Source organism: Hippocampus guttulatus, chromosome 7, assembly GCF_054856545.1.
Source record: "Hippocampus guttulatus isolate MCC_2025c chromosome 7, RoL_Hgut_1.0, whole genome shotgun sequence".
NCBI classification, from domain to species: Eukaryota; Metazoa; Chordata; class Actinopteri; order Syngnathiformes; family Syngnathidae; genus Hippocampus; species Hippocampus guttulatus.
Window position 1 is genome coordinate 9,597,957 of NC_141267.1, and position 22,760 is coordinate 9,620,716.

The 22,760-nt window shown below is 41.0% G+C and overlaps 1 protein-coding gene across 1 annotated transcript in view; it reads right to left on the reverse strand.

The window, feature by feature from the left end:
- Positions 1 to 22,760, reverse strand: part of nr5a2 (nuclear receptor subfamily 5, group A, member 2) — a 60,321-nt gene that overhangs the window by 11,220 nt on the left and 26,341 nt on the right. Inside the window, exons 5-6 of the mRNA XM_086115804.1 lie at positions 16,873 to 16,992; positions 13,687 to 13,834 (exon numbers count right to left, since the gene is read on the reverse strand). Of these exons, the coding sequence (XP_085971930.1) occupies positions 13,687 to 13,834; positions 16,873 to 16,992 (268 nt within the window). The remainder of the gene's footprint in view (positions 1 to 13,686; positions 13,835 to 16,872; positions 16,993 to 22,760) is intronic.

Below are 22,760 nucleotides of genomic sequence, written 5' to 3' on the forward strand. Positions count from 1 at the left end.
AAGTGGAGTCAACTTAAGTGCAAATTGCTCTATGGTGGTGGTCCTAGTATTCATGTGACATGTTGGCAAGCCGCTGCTTAGAGCAGAAAAGTGTGTGTACTTGATATTTGGGTCTTTGGTTGCAAAAGCAAAATTGAATACTGTATTATTTTCCCGCAGTGGAAGAATATAAGAGTAGAAAGATTATTTGATTCAAAATGTCAGTCTACTAATGGACACAAAACCCGATGCAATTTGTTGACCCCATCTTTACCTACAACTTCACTACAATGACATTCAAAGCACTTGAGTATATGTTCAATTATGTACCTCATGATCCTCAAATATTTGCATATACTATGCAAAGGTACCAGGTATTGCTTCTTTATACTGTCATTGTAATTCATAGTCATCCATCCATCCTCCTCCGAAATTGTCTGTGTGGAGAGCATTCAAATTGTGTTTTTGTAACAGTACTCAACATCTCAACATTAGTATCTCCTTAATTATGATAAAGTCAGGACATTTTTTCATCCATTCATCCATCAATGTATCTATGACTAGCACAAGTAGTCAAGAAAATGGATGGATGGACATTCAATGTCATCCAAAACACAGTTACTGTAATAGTATTTGAACTGGCTCAATTCTTACAAACAAAAACATATACCGTAATTGTTTTTTTGTTTTTTTTTAATGGGGAGTGAAGGGGAGACCAGTAGGACATATTATCATTGTGGCAGTTTTACTGGCATACCAAATGAAGTGGTCACTGACGGTGTGCTTCAATCATTTAGGAAACCGAGAAAGAAAAACATTTCCAGTTAGGACTTTATTGAGTTGTACCATGTTTGTCAGTTGTCATTGCGGAACGTTGAGTTTGAATTTAGAGGCATGCGGTGTAATGCATAATGTGGGTTTTAGTGGCAGGTGGCACTAAGGCACTGCACACCATTCCAGCAAGTCAGGGCATGAAATAACGGATGACAGAAGGATGCATTAACTTATGACTTCATAATACATCCATTATTTTCGATAGATGCATACATCGATGATTTCATATGAATTATCAACCAGTTATTTTCAGCTCCTTGTTGCACTGCTGTATTAATCTTTCATTTTCCAAAAAGTCAATCAGAGAGCTGTGGCGGATGTATGTGCTTGGGCGTGTGTGCAAACAGTAGAGTCATGTAGCTTTGTTGCTAAAAATATATCTCAGGACAAGAAAAAACCAATAAGGAGCTGTGATGGATTATAGGGGTCAACGGCAAGAGAGCAAGGATGGGAGAACCAGAGCCAGTGAGCCAAGGCACCTGTTGGATCATCTGCGCTTTAAAACATTTAATAACTGTCTCTGGTTACATACAAACACTCACACACACACAAACCACGGCGTGCATTCCCAAAACTTTAAAGCCCCGCTGTTCTCTGCCTGCTCAGAGGTATCTTGTAACCACATTGTCCACAGAAGTAACACACGCACACACACACACACACACACACACACACACACACGCACACACGCACACACACAAACACACACACACACACGCACACACACAAAAACACACACAAGAGAGTATTGGTATGATAGCAGCCAACTGATCACCATTTTACCACCGCCATAGTTTAAACACATGTTTGTGTACTTTTCTCAATCATACAGGAACACAATGGCTGACAATGCAGGCAAGACTGTGACGCCACCACACAGCTCCATTTATGATTTGGGGTCAGTCGGTGACTGCACAAGGTTATATATTTACAACCCAACTTGAATAAAGACAACTTGTCTTTATGAAAGGAATACTTCACCTATGTACGCCATTATTCATCTTAAATAATGTACTTCATTATTTTACATGTACGTTGGATAACTTTAGAAACAAATTTTAAAATAATATAGTTGACCACTAAGTTCATTGAACACGTCACAAGATAACTGTGACATGTGCCAACTTTGGAGGAGATTGCTCAATGATATACACAAATAGTTATGCCCTATCTTTAGTGTTAATCCCGAAAGAACGAAGCCATATTATTTGTGGCCAGTACAGTCGGAACTCTTTTCCACGTACCCCTGATGACGTTTACACCCCTTTAACGTTCACATTTCAAATTTATCATTTCCCGTAATTCATTTTCCATTTGCCTATTTTGCTTACAACAGACACCTTTATCATGTAAACTTAATTATAACGACTAGATTTTCTAAACAAAATAGTGAAAAGGCCTTCGTTAAAACAAACTGTGAGAAACTAATTGCCGCGGCGGCCTTACTTTCGAAAGGGAGACTACGAATTGGCAAAGTCGACGATTTCCACAATCATCCGTGATGAAAACAAAATCAAGGCATATTTCGAGGCTCAGATTGAAAAACGATCGGAATCAGCTTCAGGGCGCGGCACATCCTGAACTGGAGAAGGCACTTTCCATTTGCTGACTGAATGTTTTCAGAGATGAAGTAGTAACGCTCCAGTTTGTTTCATGTCTAATAAAATCATTTTTTCTTCGTACTGTATACACGTATTTGTAATTACCGTAACATGAATTACATGTTCATGTTTTTACCCCTACAACTGTTCATACTGTATTATACATCGTAGTTAGCAACCATTTTATTGGAAATGGTGACAACAAATTACCGTTATAGCATACGGATTCGCTATGTCCCTCCAGGTATGTCAGCTCTTGTGCATTTTTATAATTAATTATTACCAACATGTAAAATTAAAACCACACATATAAAATTATTGATGCTTTCCTTTAAGTTCAACATCCACAATCAAATTAAATAAAAATCATTGAAATACTGTATATTCAAATACGATTACAAATCTTAGCTAATTTAGGTATTGGAATGAGGGAAGTAGTAACTTCAGTGTCCTAAACACACCCTGAATGCCACACCGTGAGGTAGTCGAACCATTATTTGCAATTTATCGACAAAAATACTAAAAGTACAGTACCTTTTAGAGCATCATCAAATACAATGAGAATACATTGTTACAGCTGATTATGAGGACGGCATAACTATCAATTGTCAAAAAAATCATACTGAATGCCCTTAAAATGTTACACACATTATTACTTGTTTGAAAGTATAAGTTGCTTATTACCAACCAAAGAGTAACACGAATGAGTGATAATAAGCTAAACCTGTCATAAAGACACAATGGAGTGTCTTTTCTAAGGAAATGACAGCAGCAACAGTCATTCCTGTCGAGTCTACACATACAAAAGGGCTGATGAGATACTATTCCCGTTTACACCTTAAGAAATGATTGACAGGCTGGCCGTGTAAAAGCTGGGGGTACATCTGATTGCATTTTTAGTTTTGAACGTTTCACCCGCGGTGCACTTAAACAGAGGGCCCCATGACTGCCCTTTGGTGTGCATCCCGTTCCGTTTTGTGTTTACACAAGGAAGGCATTTGTCAATGATTTCATCTTATATGAGTTTCCTGTAATCCTGTTCTCGTGAACCAAGATTTTATCCATGAAAAAAAAAGGCAATGTGTTTTATTTGGTAACGGAGTGACATATTCTCCACAAGCTGGAGTCTAGAGACTGAGTTAGACATTGGACTTGAGGCCAGTCAGTCACAGGACACAGATACTATACGAACAATTATTCACGTTCACCTTTACACCTCTGGACAACATTTAATTGGCCTATCAGGCATAATTTTGGAATGTAGGAGAAAACCGGAGTACCCAGTGCAAATTCATGTGAGCTTGACACAGAAAGGAGCAAGTAGGGGGTCCGTTTCTTGTCCATGGACCCTGAACATGGTCATAGGGCAGTGGTGTCCATACTACAGCCCAGGGGGCCATTTGAAACCCTCCCACTGTTTTTAGCGGACATGTACTGAAAATAACATTTGACATGGCCCTCGATGCTCTTTAAAAAGTGTTAGAAGTGTTGACTGTCAAAAATGTAGGGCTAAATGAGTAATGGCAACCACCACTCCTACTATGTAATAAATATTTTCTACAAATACATTTACAGCCAAAATAGTCATAGAAAATCTGTGAAGACGAAACAATAATGTTCTCCTGCACTTGTGCTTTGTATAAATGTTTGATTTGTGAACATATCACATTAATGATCATCAAGTATGGTCAGCTTACTACAGACTACTCTTTGTTTGGTTCTGAATTTGCAGATGGGATTCATTATGAGCCAGCTTTTGGGCTACACCAAAACCCACCCAAAAAAAAAAAAATCTGACACTATTTTTGCCTTGTCAACTTTGATAGAAAGCCTTGAGGTAGCAGTTTTTCAAAGCAACATTATATAAACAATATTGAATTGCTTGATTTATGTGTTGGTTTTAGTGTGTTTAATAAGCTAAGTTGAATTTTCCTGTATGGAAATCTGTGGCATAAGGAATTGAGGCCTGCTACTACATTCTCAACGGTCATGTCTTGGGCTCCAGCGCTGCACTTGCTGGTAAGCCACTCCGCACCGAAATTTAGCAGAGGTGGAAATAAGCTGTTTTGCTCAACCATTTATTAATAAAAAGAAAAGAAAAAGAAAGAACTAGGAACAGCACAGCGGCGTAGTTATGGTTGTACCACTCTTGTTGCACGGTGTACACGTCAGATTGACAGCTGATCGATACAATGCACGACTGTGGCCGTTGTTTTTTTTTTTCCCCTGATGTCATACCACACATAGGACACACTCTTGTAGTAAATATAGAGACATCTATGTGTTTTTCATTGGTAAGAATCAGATCATATTTGTTAGCAGGTGACTTAATACTGTACCCAATTCTGTGATGGTGGCCATGTCTGCCTTCGTTTACGACAATGAGTCCAGCAAACCGATAGCTATTATGTCGCGAGGGCATTTATGAAACCATTTAAATGGCGGTGAAGCATTTGAATCATTATAGTTCTGTGGTGAATAAATGATTATTTAACAGTAAAAAGACAGACACAACACTTCCACAAATCACTGGGTGGTGATATGGTATTCTGCAACACTCGTGTTTGTACAATGTGTGCTTTCGTTCACGAAAATGAGCCTGTTCACCGCAGGGCCCGGGGTAGCCCAGGTCTGCCTTCCCTGGCTCAAGCATGCATCCCTTGGCCGTTAATTGGAGTGGAGCGCTTTCCGAGCCAGGAGAGCAGTGGGACCCAAGACGTGACCACTGAGAATGTATGAGTATTAGTATTGCAGCGGACAGGCCTGTACATAATGATAACCTGAAGCTTTGGCAATTGGGAAACACACATTCACACATGTACACAGTCACGAAAACAAGGAGTGTAAGTGTGATGCAGGCCCACCAGTGGGCCACTGCGCGACTGGAAAAGGAGTGGGGAGAGGGGTGAAATGAACTTGACTTCCATTGATCGGGACTGTGAGCACAGAACCGGGGGCTGTTTGTCCCAGAAGAACTCCTGTACTACTGCTCCTCATAAATGTTTGAAAGGCCTCAGCCTCTTTACATTCACAACATTTGAGTGCGCGCATGCACACGCAGGCACACACACACACACACACACGCACATGCGTGCATATGTGCGCGCAGGTAGCAGGTGAATGGTTGGTCAGTCAAGATGGTTGAGGGGATCAATCGTCATCTTTGGCAGGTTGAGGTGTGTTTGGTGTTCAAAATGGTTCAATATAAGTATATTAATATGCAGGATTAAAAAAAACAACAACTTTGATTACTTATGCTGCACTCTTAAGGCCCCCCATTTGGCCCCTGATGGCCCCTGTAGTGGGTCAACAAATGATTGATATTGCCCATACCACTTAGAAAACACCTGACGTGCCGGGCCGAGTATCCGTAGCTCCTAAATATGGGCTGGCAGGGGGGCCCTCAGCGTTATCCAGCCGGTAATAAAAATTGAGAATTGATCTTCTGTAGCAGCTTGTAACTGTTAATGTTGAAACATCAATAGCCAAAGCAAATGGGAGACCGAGAACACGGAGAGCATGAGCCGAGGCGGACTCTAAATCACAGAATCTATCCATGCCGATCGATAGGACAGTAGCTGCAAGTGTCCCTCTGCTTTCCTAATGTTTTATAATAAACTGACAGCCTGTAATAAGGCAGAGGGAGAATGGAAGCCAGAGATGGTGGGCAACAATTTCGCTGGGCCACCTTAAATCACCCCACACGAGAGAGCAGGACATCGGCAGAGAAAGAGGAAGAGGGGGTGGAGGAGGAGGAGAGGAGTGTTCTTTTCTTTTCAAAAACTTTTACAAACCCATGTCTAGCTGTGGAGTGATTGTGTACCATGGAGCATAGTCCCTACATGGCTGTAGAGGTTAAAAGGTGGTCTACATCCGAGTGCCACAACACTGCTTTCACAATATTGAGATATGACGAGCAAGGTGGTGCTGCACGTGTTATGGTTGTGACAGAGTAGTGGCAAAGTGATTATGACTGTTGCAAAACGTGCTTTACAACTGATGCAACTGTCCGCATTATATGCACATACCAATGTCATCCTGGTGAATCAGTAACACTGCTGGTACTTATGGAAGTTATAAGAATGAACATAGTTTGAGACAGTTGGACTGTTTGGAAGATGAGAATAGACAGTGTCGTGCATTGGTAGGATGCTGGCAATATATGTGAGTCCTCTGGTTTTCAATACAGGAAATTTATATGCATTTATGAAAAAATTAGCAAAATGTTTTTTTCATATCTTATATCCATACATTTGATATCCCATGTAAAAATAGAAACATACAATTACTTCATGGTTTTTTTTCTCCTGTCTCATTTTTTTAAGGTGAAATAAGAATGTTACAGTAAAATGGGATGTCTTTGGAGAGACAGCATATTTGTCTTTTTTGGGATGTTATCAGCGAATGCATTTTCATTTGTCCGACTATCTTTCTGTTTATTTTCTCTGTGCATCTTGAGTAGCCATATTAACATCGGTAAAATGTTTTAACTGTCCACATTTGATGAATGTTGAGAACCGAATACAATGGAAGCTTTAGCTTCAGATTGGAAATGCAATGTGTGAATGAATGCTGAGAATCAAAGGATTTTGTAAGGTGAGGCATAGGACAGAAGAAAAAAAAGATGCAGTGCGACTATCTCCTCACAACTACACACAAGTCACCGCAACAGGTCTTTATGACAACAGCCTGCAATCGGTAATGATAGCAAGCCGGAGCTTTTATTGCTTCATAAATTCTGAAAGCCTTTTCCGCAGCCTGATTACACTGAATTCCCTACAAAGTGGAAGGTGCGTTATGTTTCTTAGGCTAAAACTGACAGAAATAGGTGCAAGTATTACATTGATTGTTTTAGAGGCATATTTCCGCCTACTCCTGATGAGACGGAATAAGAGGGAAGAAAAGTCTGGACACTCAAACATGATTAGTTGAGTTTGGATCTGTCGGCGAGAAAGTTTGAGCGAGCGGCGAAGGACTTTTTTATTTGTTGGTTTGCTGCCTCAGAACGAAGACTGGAGGATGCTGATGGCTGGTAAAGAGATTTGTTTGAAAAGTAGATGACAGTCCAATAGTTTTCAATCAGCATGCGTTTGCCCAGCACTTTACCCGACAGTCAAAGCAGAATGATGAAGAAGGAAATGGATTGTGCATAAATTGCTCTTTATTAGCCTTATACATAAATCTATAGTGTACCCCCACTGCAAACACCACCACTATATTTTCCAATCGTGTTGTCATTGCACCAATGCACCAACTGACTTTTCTATCTGCCGGTCACACGTGGGAGGTTGGACTCACATGAACACGTATGCAGTACATACCAAACACAACGATTTATGCCATCTTTCAGACACAATTAATCCTATTGTTCAACTCTGCATGGGCGACAGATCCAGAAGTTGGCACTCTTTTTCTTTCGGTTCAATTCATATTTTTCATACAGTAAGCTGATTAAAGGGCAAAATGAATGTACTGTATATAGTTAAATGTTATGATTAAATTCCTGCATTAATGAAAGTACCGTATTTTCCTCACTATAAGACGCTCCGGAGTATAAGGCACACTTTTAATGAATGGCCAATTTTAAAACTCATATGTAGGGCACACCGCATTATAAGGTGCATAGAATAAAAGCTACAATAGTTGCTGGGGTTGTGTTGTGCATCCACTAGATGGAGCTATACGAAAGGGAATACAATACAATATAATATAGCTTTATTTATATAGAGCCTTCACAACCAGTGCAGCTGTAACAAAGTGTTTTACAGAACATTTATAATACTAAATCAAAGAAATCAAAATCCATGTATATAGCGCACTGTCGGCTTTTGAGAAAATTGAATGCTTTTAGGTGTGCCTAATACTGCGGAAAATACAATAATTTGCTGCTGTCCAGTGGCATTCAAATAGCCTCTTGTTTTTTTAATGTTTGCATTGGACAGTGGGTGGTCACGATTGTACCCAATGAACAAAATATTGTTTTTCATTATTTAATAATCATTTAATTTTTTCAGAGCTATAACTAAGATAAGATAAGATAACCATTATTAGTCCCACACTAGGGAAATTTGCAGTCTACAGCAGCAAGATGGGGGGTGCGGGGGGGGGGGGGATAAAGTGTTTCATTGCACAAAATCTACATCTCTGTGGTATGACGAGTGAAAAGTCTGTTTAAAGATAAAGTATTATCACTCCAAATATTATATGTTGCCTAAAAACTTGAAGTTTATGGCTTGATACTTGCTTGTGACTTGCTTATATGTGACTTACTCACACCACTGGCAAAAACTGTTGAAAAGAATCCCAAATAAAGGGTCAGCATGGTCAAAGAATCACATTTTGGAGTGGTTCCTCATCTAATTTAGGATTGTTTAAGGTGTGGCGGTGATCTACATTCTAAATAGTACCATTATTGTGAGCAGCATACATTGATTAGGTCAAAAGTAATTCCATACTGTTGAGTATATGAGAGTAAGCCAAAAAAAAAAAACCAACCCATAAAATAACATGTTTATTGTGTTACTTTTAATGAAGTTGTATAGCGGTGTGCCTCTTCCAGGCTCCATCTTACATTGGTCCCAGCGGGGGCAAATATTGAACCATTGCCGTCTTCTTATGTTGATCAATGTCCTGACAAATTCAAATGATTCGGTTCATTTCAGGAAATGAATATTTGCCGGGCGTATGCGGAATGGAGGGTGGGATGTGGTTTATGAACAACCTTATCAGGGATCAGCAGATTGATTCCGAGCAGCTCAGATGTTGCTGAATTGGGATTCACCTGAGTGGGACTGTTTTGCCTCTTGCTCACAATTTCGACAGACATGACGTGAAATGGTGAAATTGCACTGTTTTATCAAGGTCAGTCACATTTACCATGTTTGTCTTCTCGTCTGCAGTGCTTCATTGACTGATAAAGTCAAGATGTCCCTGTTGAAAAAAATGAGGGAGCCGTGACTGAAGTAGGAATTAAAAAAAGAAATAAATTTATCTTGCATTAAATTGGAGGACGAGTAAGTAAGTGATGACTGAATCGATAACCAATTGAATTGTTAATTATGGAGTAAAATATTTTTGTGTAATACATTGATTGGTACATTGTGCAGCTACTGTCTTGAACCATACACCTAACCTCAGTTTAAGCTTAAGCATTTGCAATCATTGCAGCCTATTATGATGAACTATTAGAGGTGTCAAAAAATGTTTTTTTTCAAATTTAGTTTTCACTGACAATGTCAGAGATGTATTAATTTACAAAGTTGTTTACTATCATATTGTTGAGCTCTAGAAATTATGGAGTAGTTTTATATCAATGCAAAGTAGAATCATAATAATGCACACATTGAAAATTGAACAGGTTGTTTTTGTTCAGGCATCTGTAGCTTCTTTCAACTTCCAAAAGGGTAAGACTTGGTATTCAAGGCTGGGTATGAAATGCAAAAATAATGACTTAGGAGTCCAAGAGTGCACCATTATCAGTAGACTTCCAAATAATTTTACCTCTGTCAACTTTGGGCGGAGGGGGTGTTGCGCCTAAACACTCCAATTTGGGAGCATTATTCTAAGTTGTGTCCACAAATCTCACTTCTCTGCTGGGAGCTTTTAGCACTCAGCACAGCATTGACAGCTCCTCTGGTTCTCCTCCCAGCTGACGAGGACTGGCAGTGCACGTCTCACCCAATTAGACCTGACGTGGTCCGACCCGCAGAGCCCAGTCGTTTGTTGGCAGAGCAGACTCTGACCTCTGAGCCTGCAAGTGCTTTGCCAATATGAGGGCTGTCTGTCTCTGGCTGAGGGAATTTACATCAAACACCACACTTGTGAAAATCTATAAGTGATGGTTTTTTGTTTTTTGCCTTTTTGCTTCCCTCAGTCCTCCCTCCCCACTCATTATAATGCAATTGTTGAACAGGAGAGCATTGCAGAACTCACAAAGCGATCCGCATCTTATATAGTTTTAATTGTAAACTACTGGAACAGAACGAAATAGACCTCCTTTTTTATTTAAAGACCACATGTCACTTCTGTGCTTAACTGTCACTTGATGATCATATAAAGCAGCAGCTTGGCAGTATTTCTATTAAGCACTTTAGCCTTTTAAAAGGAAATCAAAGACCCATTAACAGTATTCTGTCACAGACTACTAGTAGTAATTCTTTACCGAACTCTGACCTGGGCTGTGCTCTGTCTCTCTTGAGCTTTAATGGTCATGACTTTACTGCCGCACATACAAGCACACACACGGCCATTGCTCACAGCTTCACACACCGAGATCAATGCTAGTAGAGTGATCATCTCCCTCTTGATAGAGGGCAAAAGCCTTCACTTGACACAAGGAAAGAATGACAGCAGGTAGAGAGGATGCCACAGGAGGAGATGGATAAAGTGAGACAGTGAGAAAATAATACCAAGACTGGGAAAAAAAAAAAAAAAAGACAGCCAAACTCAGGTCTGGACACGGATTCTCCCAGCTGGAGTGACATCTATATCTTTCTGTCTTTATCGACAAGAGACTTAACTAAGAGTTCTCTTGTCAGGGCTGTGACTGACTGACCGCCCAGCCAATATGAGAAATAGTGGAAAAAGTCAAGGTACAGGCACAGAAAAATTGTAAAGCATTTCTATTATTATATCCAGAATGGGGACAGTTTGTCTTATATAATCATCTGTGGGACCAAAAGCACAGCTAAACGCACCACAGAAAACTACAACTACACCAAACTTACAAAATTGGTGTTATCAGGCAGGGCGCAATAATCCAAAATTGGTCAACAGCAAATTTTACATGTTCATCGACACACCCACATATAACAGTTGTGTCTCCGGAGTGCCTGCCCACAACAAGTGTGAAATTAAACCAAGTAAATCTTTAGTTATCTGCCTATTTCTGAAAATGTGTCTGTGAGCAAGTTGCAGAACTTGTGGGGTTAATTAATTAACTGAAAAACTACGCCAACATCGCCACCAAGGTCATGATCTGGTGCGCCGGCCATTCCAGAGCAAGCAGCCGGCCCCCGTGAAACCGGCGTGCTCCGGCGCATCGATTGTCATTCTAACGAAAGGGTGGGAGGAGGGCAAAGTACACTTCATGAAACCAATTTGCCAGTCAAACTGATTTCACCAATTTAACCCTGGAGAACCCAAGAACCCTTTTCTTCTTTGGAAAATGATGAATTTTTGATTAAATGACTGCTATATGTTCACTGAACACCGAAATATGTTTTTTTTTTCAAATATTTAATGCTTTAATCCTAATTTAGGATTAGGGCCAAATTTGACCATTTGGGATTTAAGGTTAGCATTTGAGTAGCAGAATTTTTGGGGCCAAATCTGACCCTGTGGATTCTCCAGGGTTAAGATGAACTGCACGCTGTAAGAATGTGTCCATAATCCTTGATCTTCTGGATATTTTGAGAAGAGCATCCCACTCAAAACTGTGAACTGTTTTACATTGTGATTTAAAAACAAAAACAAAAACAAAAACGATAAATTATATATATTTTAAAATCTGCATTCTTACTTGGACTCAACTTTGAAACCAAAATGTAGCATATTCTTCTCGCGCTCATGCTCTGAAAAATGAGGTAGTTCAGTAGCTGTTGATTAATTCTTCCAACTAAGAAGAAATCTTGCAGAGTTCTAGTGGAAAGGTGCTAAAAAGGTGGCACAAAACCTGACTCATGCCAACCTACAAAAAAAAACACACAAGCCACAGACAGGGTGGGTGACAACTCGATGTGGGTAAACAGTTAAGAAGTTGTATCAGGGATATAGTCCGCATGTTGGCCATATATAATGATTTTATAATTCATGTTTAAAAAAAAGGGGTGGGGGTGAAATGAAACCTGGGCGTTTGTTTAATTCATATTGATTCTTGCTGAATTTCATTGTCCATTAAAGAAATCTCATCCCTCTTTAGAACTCATTTTGACGCTCGGAGGTCAAGGCAAATCTACTTTCATGCCTCATTTAGCTACATCCGTATTAATCGGTGCTGCTGGCAGTGTGTAAACCAGTTCTGTGAGCATTTGCTTTCTCATTCCCTTACATATATTCAGATCAGCCTATCAATCACACACCTCTGCTCAGCTGTCTGCAGTGTGAATTAATGCTAAATCTCCAGGCTTTGCATTGCTGAGTCCAAGCACCACAATTTCCACCGCAGAGATCCCCAGCAAATGCAACGCCACCTGCGTCGGGATTCTTCTGTGGGAGACTCGGGCAATGCTGGAAAACAGGCACTGCCGGGGGCTATACACATCCCTGAGGTCAGTCTTTCATTATGGATGATGTTCCTGCCAAATTATTTAGACCCTGAGCCCCAGAAAACTCTATGCCACGTGAAGACACATGCCGAACAAAACCGACTCACACACGCAAACACACTCACATGCACACACGCACACGCGTTCTCTAAGGCACCTCTGAATTCTTCCAAGTCCATAGCTCCACATTAATCCAGTGAGATGTAATCCAAGCAGCAGTTCATTAGTACCGATTCTTTGTTTTTAGGCAAAAGAACGAAACATATACAATTTGTATTGTGTGTGTGTGTGTGTGTGTGTGTGTGTGTGTGTGTGTGTGTGCGCGTGAGTGTGCATGTGTGTGCTTGTGTGTTCTCAAAGTGGTTATCCATGGTCTAAACTGACAGGCATTGACAAGAGACTGATCTGTATTTCTAACACAGGACTATAAACACATATACATGCACACATATACTATATATATATACTACATGCATACACACACACACACACACACACACAGATACAAACACACACACACACACACACACACACACACACACACACACACACACACACACACACACACACACACACACACACTACTAAAGTGACTCTGAAGTTAATCTATTAAAATTCATCCCTTCACCTCTATATCTCTGACTACATTGTCTGTTCCCTTCCCATTCCTTTGCCGTTACAATAAACTGTCACCCCTCACTAGCCACATCTCGGGCATCAATTACTTGACCTCTGATTCCAAAATTTTATCCAGTACGTTTCATGGTGAATTTGCAGTCAGGTTTCAGTCACTACCAGAAATTGTTTCCAACAGCGGAAACGGGGAGCAAAAAAAAAAAAGAAAAAAGCATGGCACCAACAATCTCAGTTGTAGAAATACATTTATAGCAACCAAACAAAGTTAAGGTACCCCCATTACGCATTATTCAATCATTGTCATGCAAGCTTGTGAAGGTTTTTCCTCTCGTATATCATCACACTCCCAAATACTCTCTGTTTGGACTCACCAAGACTGAAGAGGACCAAGAATTTCAGGCAGACAAACTCCCGTTGGTCCATTTGCAAAGAACGCAATTTCGCCACCAGGTCCTGGGCGTGGCTCAAGAGATTATTGAGGGTGGCCCCGGCCTGCGATGCGATCACTGCATAGTCTACCTGCAAAAAGAAAGACAACGTGATTTGAATTGATGTGTGGGTTTTCGGCAAGAACTGATAAGAGTAAAACAAGAAGTAGTGCTGTAAAAGCTCCTCTTGCTGGCTGCCTTTATTCTTTCATGTTAGAACTGTCGATAAAACTATTTTGCTTACATTGATTAAAAATGTCAGATAGATAGATAGATAGATAGATAGATAGATAGATAGATAGATAGATAGATAGATAGATAGATAGGTAGGTAGGTAGGTAGGTAGGTAGGTAGGTAGGTAGGTAGGTAGGTAGATAGGTAGGTAGGTAGGTAGGTAGGTAGATAGATAGATAGATAGATAGGTATCGAGAGCCACAACACTTTTCTCTGGGAGGCAAATCCTTTGCTGTCACTCACTACAAACAGCAGCACATAAAATGTTTATATTTATTGACACTTCATTATAATAATTGACTGTGCAAGCATTTCCAGGGAAAGGTTGATGTCTGTCTTCCCGACAGGACGGTCTGTGTGTGCTTCCATTTACAAAGTACAATTATTCAAACATATTTATTGAAAAAGTAGGAGGACTGAAATTGATTGTACTCGTAAAATGTTGAGTGAAAGTCTATGTTTCCTCTTCTGTTTGTAGAGCTGGGAAGCAGCAAGAATTAGTTGCTATTAGTGTCATTAAAAGTCCAGTCTGCACTACTGAAATCCTAATTATTAGAGTCCAAGGTAACAGAGCCAAAATGGTACAGGCATATTCAGAGTGTAGATGCCAAAGCCATCATATCCCTCTTGGACCAATGATGTAGTTTTATTGTAAGAGTATATGTGCTCCATTCCCTAAAGCACATTTATTTTTTCTGCCCCTTTCTTTTCCTAACCGCTTTTGTGCTTCCTTTTCTTCTTCCCCATTCATAGAAGAGAGAGTTATGGCTCAAGTGAGAGGCAGACGCGGCCCCCTTTCCAAAGTGTCAATCAATTTACATAAAATCAACTGTGCATGAAATAACTTCATTGAAGGATTGGACTGTTGATGGTGATGCCTTCGGTTATTGCCTCCCGGCCTGAAGTACAAAGAGAGGGGAAAACACGATCATCACGCCACTATAGCAGACTTAGCACTAACCCAAGTGACCTGCATATCAATCAGACAATCAAACCTACTTTAGTATTCCTCTTGTAGAGACATGCTGGATGAATAAAATTAAACCGTTAAGATTTGAATCCATCCTGAAACACAATGTGACTGATTTGAAGGGTGTTTGCGTTACGAGAGCGTTCAAAGCAAATTGATGCAGCTGGTCATAGAATTTTTTTCCCTTTCTTTTATAAAACTTCCATCCATCCATTTTCCGAACCGCTTAATCCTCACAAGGGTCGCGGGGGTGCCGGAACCTATCCCAGCCGTCTTCGGGCAGTAGGCGGGGGACACCCTGAACCGGTTGCCAGCCAATCGCAGGGCACACAGAGACGAACAACCATGCACGCGCACACTCACACCTAGGGACAATTTAGAGTGTTCAATCAGCCTGCCATGCATGTTTTTGGAACGTGGGAGGAAACCGGAGCACCCGGAGAAAACCCACGCAGGCCCGGGGAGAACATGCAAACTCCACACAGGGAGGCCGGAGCTGGAATTGAACCCGGTACCTCTGCACTGTGAAGCCGACGTGCTAACCACTGGACTACCGGACCGCCTTTATAAAACCTTTTTTGACATTTTTTTTTTTTTAATTTAAATATTTGTCATTTGAATTTCATGGACACCAGCAGTATTGGACTGTCAAAATATCCTTGTCATCACATTGGAAAATGGTACGATTCTGTGAGGCCTTGCTTTGGCATTCAACAGCTCAGCCCATTTGTCATTTTATCATTTCATGTTTGAGCCTATGACAGGAAAAAGAACTCGCCTTCTTTAAAAACACAGTTGCCCCTTTGGTTGATGACACTAAGAGTAACATTGCATTCATGTTCACTTTGGTTTGAGCTTAAGTGCGTTGAAGCGTGAAAGTTGGCGTAACTTGAGTTTCGTGCCATGCACGCTTCGGTTAGCATGTATAGGAATTTGGCACGTGGCCCTGCGCCATGCTGGGCGTTCCGGTGCACCAAGGGCATTTTCTTTTCAATGCCGCTGGCAGAGCTGATCAATTGGTGGCTGAAAGTAGACTAATTTTTGTAGCTGCAAGAACCAGGTCCAAGTTTTGGTGCAGGTGGTAAATTTGATCGAGGTGTAGGCAGACAGATTCTGAGCTCCGCGGACGTGTGTGATGGACGTCATATCCTTTTGAATCATTGTTCAGATCAATTCATTGAACGTATCATTACGATTATGAACATTATTACATTTTTAAACTCACATCCCTTGCCACAGCATCGCTATTGGAGGGGTTGGGGACGGTCCGTAATTGAAGTTGGAATGTGGTCTTGAAGTGCCCACTTCACAGCGGTGATCTGTGATTGCCCTGGCCAACTTTACGTGATTTTGGCTCATGGATGTCTGCAGTTCCTTTACAAATGTACTTTGCATGCTTCATTCAACCTTCCTGTCTGGAAGGACTGTGCACCGATTTTAAGTGGCTGTGAAGCAAGTCAGCTCTGTTCTCGCCCACAACGGCACAAAACACCTGTTTCTAACAGTACCAAGCTACATGCATCTGTGAAAATACCAAATCACTCTGGTGATATGGCACTGCTGTCATTTCTTGCCAGGGAGAGAATAATAGGAGACAATGAATTCATTCAAATCTTTCACACACACACGAAAACGCATACCTCCTCCAAGAGCAGGTTCACATTGACCAAGGTATGCAAATGAAATGGCCATCCTGCAACTCCAATGACTACCAATCTCTCGTCCTCCTTATCCTAATGGATGCAATCTCTTTAAACTGTGTCAACATCTTCACCTCATCATCACTTCTCAAGTCATTGCTTCTGCCACATTCACATTCATGTTCTCCTCTTGCTTAAACAATAGTCCTTATATAATCTTTCATAACCCATAGTTGTACATTGAAGAAATTGATCTTTTTCAGACTCTACTTTGCAAAAACTCACCTGCTGGCCAGTGACCAATAAAATGGAGCCCTCCTTGGCGTGCACCACTTGCCTAAAGACATGGTCGAGGATGAGGAGTTCACTCCAACAGTTCTGCAGAAGCTTCATCTGATCGTCAACCTGGTTAGGAATATTAACAAAAGCCCATCAGTTTCCAGTACAAATATTATTGAGTCTTTTGGGAGTAGTCCCATAATTTTAGAGGAAAAAGAACGTTTGAGCTTACTGTATCCCAATCAGCTCTTATAGTGAGAGACTTGCTCTCACGTTGCACAGGCCGACTGATATTGATTACTTTCATACTTTTATATTGTTTATTTCAATCTTTCCCGAAAGTCCCCTGCACATGCTCCAGTCCAAAGTGTTCTCATATGAATCTTTCCACATTCCTTTCTGTTGTGTTACTGCGTGCCCCTTTACCAGGTTTTGGTGCAGGTTTCTGTGTTTGCCCCTTTGTCAACAGTTTCTGAGTAATCCCACTGGCTCCAATGATTAAAACATTTACGCCTGCTGAATTGCAGGCGCTGGCTCCCATGGGCCTGCAAGGTGAGCTTTGGAAGCAGGTCAGGTCAAACAGTGCCCCAAAACAACATCTTCCTTTGTAACAGCCAGCCTCTTCCCATGCCTGGCCATGTTAATCATTACACCACAATTGAGAGACTCAAACAAAAAAGTCCGCATTGGGGAAAAAAAGGAATGAGGAAAATGTCTGTCTTTTTTTTTTTTTTGCATCAACAAACATTCCCATATGTTATATCATTAGAAATAATGTCCCCTTGGGTAAAGTTATTCTTTGTCAGTAGTTTGTCTTTGACTTTGACAACAGTATGTGAGAACTTGATCTTCATTAGTATCAATGACAGTGAGAATGGTGAGGAATGTGGATCAATGTTAAAGGGGTACCATGAAAAGGAATGTGTTCTTGTACCTGTGTGACGAGAAACTTGCGCAGGGATCAAAATGTTGAACTGACTTTGGTTGCATTTGTAAGGCAGCACATTTTTATCGTCTTGGAGAAATAAAACATCACTGTAAGACTGCCAACTCTGGAGTCTAATGTTGATTATGGTTGACGACAGGTTAGCACATCCAACTCAGAGGATAGAGGTTCAGCCTTCTCGTGTAGAGTTTGCATGTTATCCATGTGCCTTTGTAGGTTTTCTTTGGGTGCTCTGGTTTCCTCACACATTCCATATACATGCAAGGTGGGCTAATGGAGCACTCTGAATTTTCCTTAGGTGTGATTGTGAGTGGAAATGGTTCTTCATCTATATGTGCTGCCAACCAATTCAGGGTGTTACCCAACTCCTTGATCACATTTTTTGAATGGATGTGAATGCAGGTGTGATTGTGTCAGTCCTGTGACTGACAAGTGATCAGTCGGAGCTACAGTATATTGGGCTTCTTCTTCTCAATCAGATAGATAATGCTACATAATATGCTACAGCTTGAATTAAAATTCAATGCAACAACTCTTTTTGTACGATTTTATACATTTATAGAAGATAACAAAAGTTTATGTAGGGCCATAGTTTTTTTTTCCCTCGTCAATTAGGTTTCTGATGACAACTGGTCTTCTCTCCTTTCTTTATACATCTGTTATATGGTCCCATATTGGAGGCATCACTCGGTGAAGACGAAAGCGAAATTCAAATGACTTCATTAAAACTATCAGAGAGCATTGAAAACCTTCAAAGTCGGGGTTTCTTTGAGCCACTCACTGATCCTACTTTCTTTGCCCCTCAAATCCAAAGACCCCTGGAAGCTAGTGTAATAGTGTGTGTGTGTGTGTGTGTGTGTGTGTGTGAAAGGACGGGTACATATATCGCCCAATATCTTCAAACGCCACCCCGCTCAACACCAGCACCACTGCCATTGCTTGTCAGTGCTTTTAGCAAGTGTTAGGGTCCCCATCAAAGGGCGTCCTGCCTGCCTGCCTGGAAGCGTCTCTCTGACAAGAAGCATGGGCCATCAAAGGGAGTGTATGGCAGCGGGTGATAGCAGCCGAGACGAGGGGCAGGGGACACCCGTCTGTAAGAGGGAGACTGCTGACAGACAGCCATAAGAGTGGCAGAGGGGTTGGAGTTCATTTGGCTGACCTTTTGAGGACCAGCCACACAAACTGTTTCCCTGACAAGCTCTTCCTTTTGCTCTGTCAAATGAGCAACATTCATGTCGCCCTATATTCCAATTTCTACTGCCTGCCTCCACACATAATATGAACTCACTGACACTGCATCACGCACTTTGTTTTGTATTTCTATGCAGGCGAGTCACATACCTGAACTTTATCTCATGATTGACCGTTTGCCAGTTACTGTTTACAACTCATCTCTCTTTGATTTAATCGGAACATAATAACGCAAAGTTCAAATCGCAGTTTGTTTGAGTCCTGCAATAAAGCTTCAAGTACTTGTTTAGTTGCTGAAGTCTTATCTCAAAACGATGGAAATTTTAGACAGGTGTATCTGACTTTGGCGGTCATAAAATGGAATGTTTGCAACCACTGTGTTGCTGTCATGATTACGACGAAGACAATTGACTTATCATGTTGGTGTGGCTCCCGGCTCTCAGTTTTTCCACATAACATTTTGAAAAATTAATTACCCACCTACGACTTGGAATATGAGACCGTGTGAGACTGCTAGCTGATTTAACACACTTCAGGGCAGCAGTTCAGGGCCCAATCTTTTTTCCACCACAGATTGTTTTCATGTATTCTAATGGACTGTTGAAGACGCGGCGCAACAAGACAGAGATGATCATCGAATCGCTGCCACCACTCGAGTGTAGCTGCTGTTTCAGTGAATGTCAGCAAAGTTAAGCCGGTCGCCGCAACAGTTGTTCATACTATGCGTATGGACTATTACTATTTCTGTACATGGATACCTCTGTTTTGTTTTTGTTTTTTTTATTCTGAACTTAACCCCTAGGAAGTGATTGTTGTTGCTGCTCAATTGACTTGGACTTCTCAACTGAAAAAGCTGTTGTTGGCGGCATGCATCTGCGGAAGTAGCACAGACGTACCCTTCGTCTACAACTACCCACGATAAGTGATGTGAGCCATGCGAAGAATTTTGGGCCCGTCAGTGGTTCTTCTACTTTCTTTTGACGGTTGTTTCAGTGTTTCATTCTCAGTTTTGCTATTTAATGTGTTTTAACGAGGTGCGAGATGCAGATTTTAACCTGCAAATTGCGATGCAAAGCCACTTATTTCAAGCCCTAAAAATAAAACAAAACAAAACAAAAAAAATCCCAAATATACATCTGTCCCTGAATAATACCAAACAAGAATGTTGAGCTTTGGGGTTCTCATTGCAAAATTAAGCTCCAGAAAGATAGCTTCAAACTGACCTCAACACCCAAATTGAATGCATTACTTTCTCAGGCTTGGCTTATTCAACATTTATGTCTCAAGTAGGATGTTTGAAAATTCAAGCACTGACTCCTACATGCATGGACAAGCAATAAAAAAAATAAAAAAATAAATAATCCTCCAAGAAACCAATTTACCACCTTGATGATCGTTCAGCTGAGTGGGATCAATACTCCAATCAATCGCTAGACCCATAAGTTTTGTTCAAACCACTGGCTAGGATTAATGGGATTTTCAAGATGTGGAAAAAGAAAGGGGAGGAGGTGAGAGAGCGAATGAACCTGACTGGGAATGGAAGAATGGGAAAATAAGTGAGGGGAAATGGCCAAAAAAGAAAAAAAAAGGTGATTCGGAGCAGACGTTGCTGTGCAGATTAAACCAAATTAAAATTGGCACATTCAAATACTCCTTGCAACACGTCATGTTTATTCATAGCCCCCTGCCAAGAGTAGAGCAATTATCACAGGGTGCTAAGTCAAAACAGGCCAGGGTGATAGAAACTTAGCCCCTTTCTTGTGCTCTGGTCTTGGGACCGCGCCACGTGCATTGTTGAGCGCCGTACGGCGCGGCCACTTTTAACGAGTGGACACAGCTGGACCTGATTTTAATAAGTGCTTCCATTTTTGATGTGGACTAATGAAGAGATTAATGGAATCTCCTTCTGTGGATGTTAATGAATGGCGAGAATCAGGATTTTTTTTCACATAGGGAGGGGTAGCATTTGGAGACCTAAGAGCTAATCTGCCTGAAATTCGCATGAACAATAAGCGGTGCTTCTCTCCCTCTTCTGGACGGGAATCAATGTGGACTACAGGTGAGGTTTGAAGCTGACTTCAATGCTGCTGTGTGTCGAGCTGCTCATCCTTTGGTGCTGTCCTATCTTAGCATCTGTTCGCCTTGAGCCAAACAGTCCCCGTATTCGCCTGGGAACGCGCATTAATTCACCTAGAAACGCCACCCTTTGTTTTCTGAGTGTTGCAAACGCTTAATGATGTCGTGCCTGTGCGCTCACTTCCAGTTTGGCCATTTAATTAACACGTTCGAGACACTGGTTCAAACCAAGAAAGATAATACAAGACCCATTTCCTCATGGATTTTTCAAAAATAGTTTGTGACTATTATTCAAAGTTATACCGTCATGGCCAGAAGTGTGGTGGCCATTGGGAATTTCGGCAGATTCCTTAACTGCCAATCCATTTCAGGGAATTTTGTTAGTTACCGCAATTATCACTATTTTTGTTTAGGCATTAGCTAGGTGAATTTATGCAGCTATTAAAGGGTACATTTGAAGCACCCACTTAAGTAACTGGCGTTTTTCAGTTTTTCAAAGACACAAATGCAGGATTTCTATATGTCCCTGGGAAGAACAACAACGGTTGTGATAAAATCCACTCGGATTTCTGCTGAAATGGAGAGAAATGATTACTTTTGCCCCCTCCTCCTTGTCCTAAAACAAACTCTTGTTGAAGAAGGCATACAGTCCATTTGGTGTTCGATCCCACCGCTGTTGGAGTGATAAGAAAGCTGGGAAAATGCACAGGTGGCACCTGTCAGGGCAGGGGCCGGAGTAAAGGCCAGCACATTCAATTTTATGTTTTTTTCGAAATGCACTAAGGAGTGGCACCCAAATTTCGTTGTATTCTATACAATGACAATAAAGGCGATTCTGATTCTGATTCTGATTCTGACAAAAGCCTGGTTTGCAGTTGAGAAAAATGAAAATATGGATGAAAATACACTGAGCAATCAAGGAAGACAAAATATGTCATGAAAACTGTAAAAAAAAAAAGCATCATTTTATAATTGTCTTTTCACATTTTTTTTTTGGTACAGTAAAGCATCTAGTTATGTGCCAACACTGCAAAGCACATTTGTCTGAGCCTGCCACGTTGTTCGTTCAGCAATGTCCGATTGATAATACTGAGACTTTGAAATTGACCATTTCCCACGGTGACTGCGCTAATTGACTCTGCAGAGTGACCTTTGATCCTGAGAACGAGAGGGTCCCTGTCGATTGAGCACGTTCACTTCACCTCATCTGTCCACACATATCCCACCATCCTCACTCATGTGAATGGACAACCTACGAATGGGCATTTTCCCCTCCTCCTACTTTTCTATCCCTCACTCAGTTTGCCCCGTGCAGCAGCAGGAAATGAATGTGCTTACAAATGAAAATATTAAAGGATACTAACTGTAGTTGCAATTTGTGCATTGCAAAAATGCAAACTGAGAACTAGTTGATGCTGAGGACCTGTCGTAAGGTGACTGCAAATATGACCGCCCAAACAATAGATTTGTGAAGGTGTAAAGGTTTACAGTGACGAGAAAACTAGTGTTTCATCAAAGCCACTGGTTATGTCAACAGGTAACCGACAGCACCAAAACTTCCCTATTCATTTTGACTTAATGCATAACTACATGAAAGGAAAATCAAGTCAATACGGGATGAGAACATATCTGAATTAAAGCTTCTCATGTCGGAAAATTAACTAAGCTGGTTTACAGTATA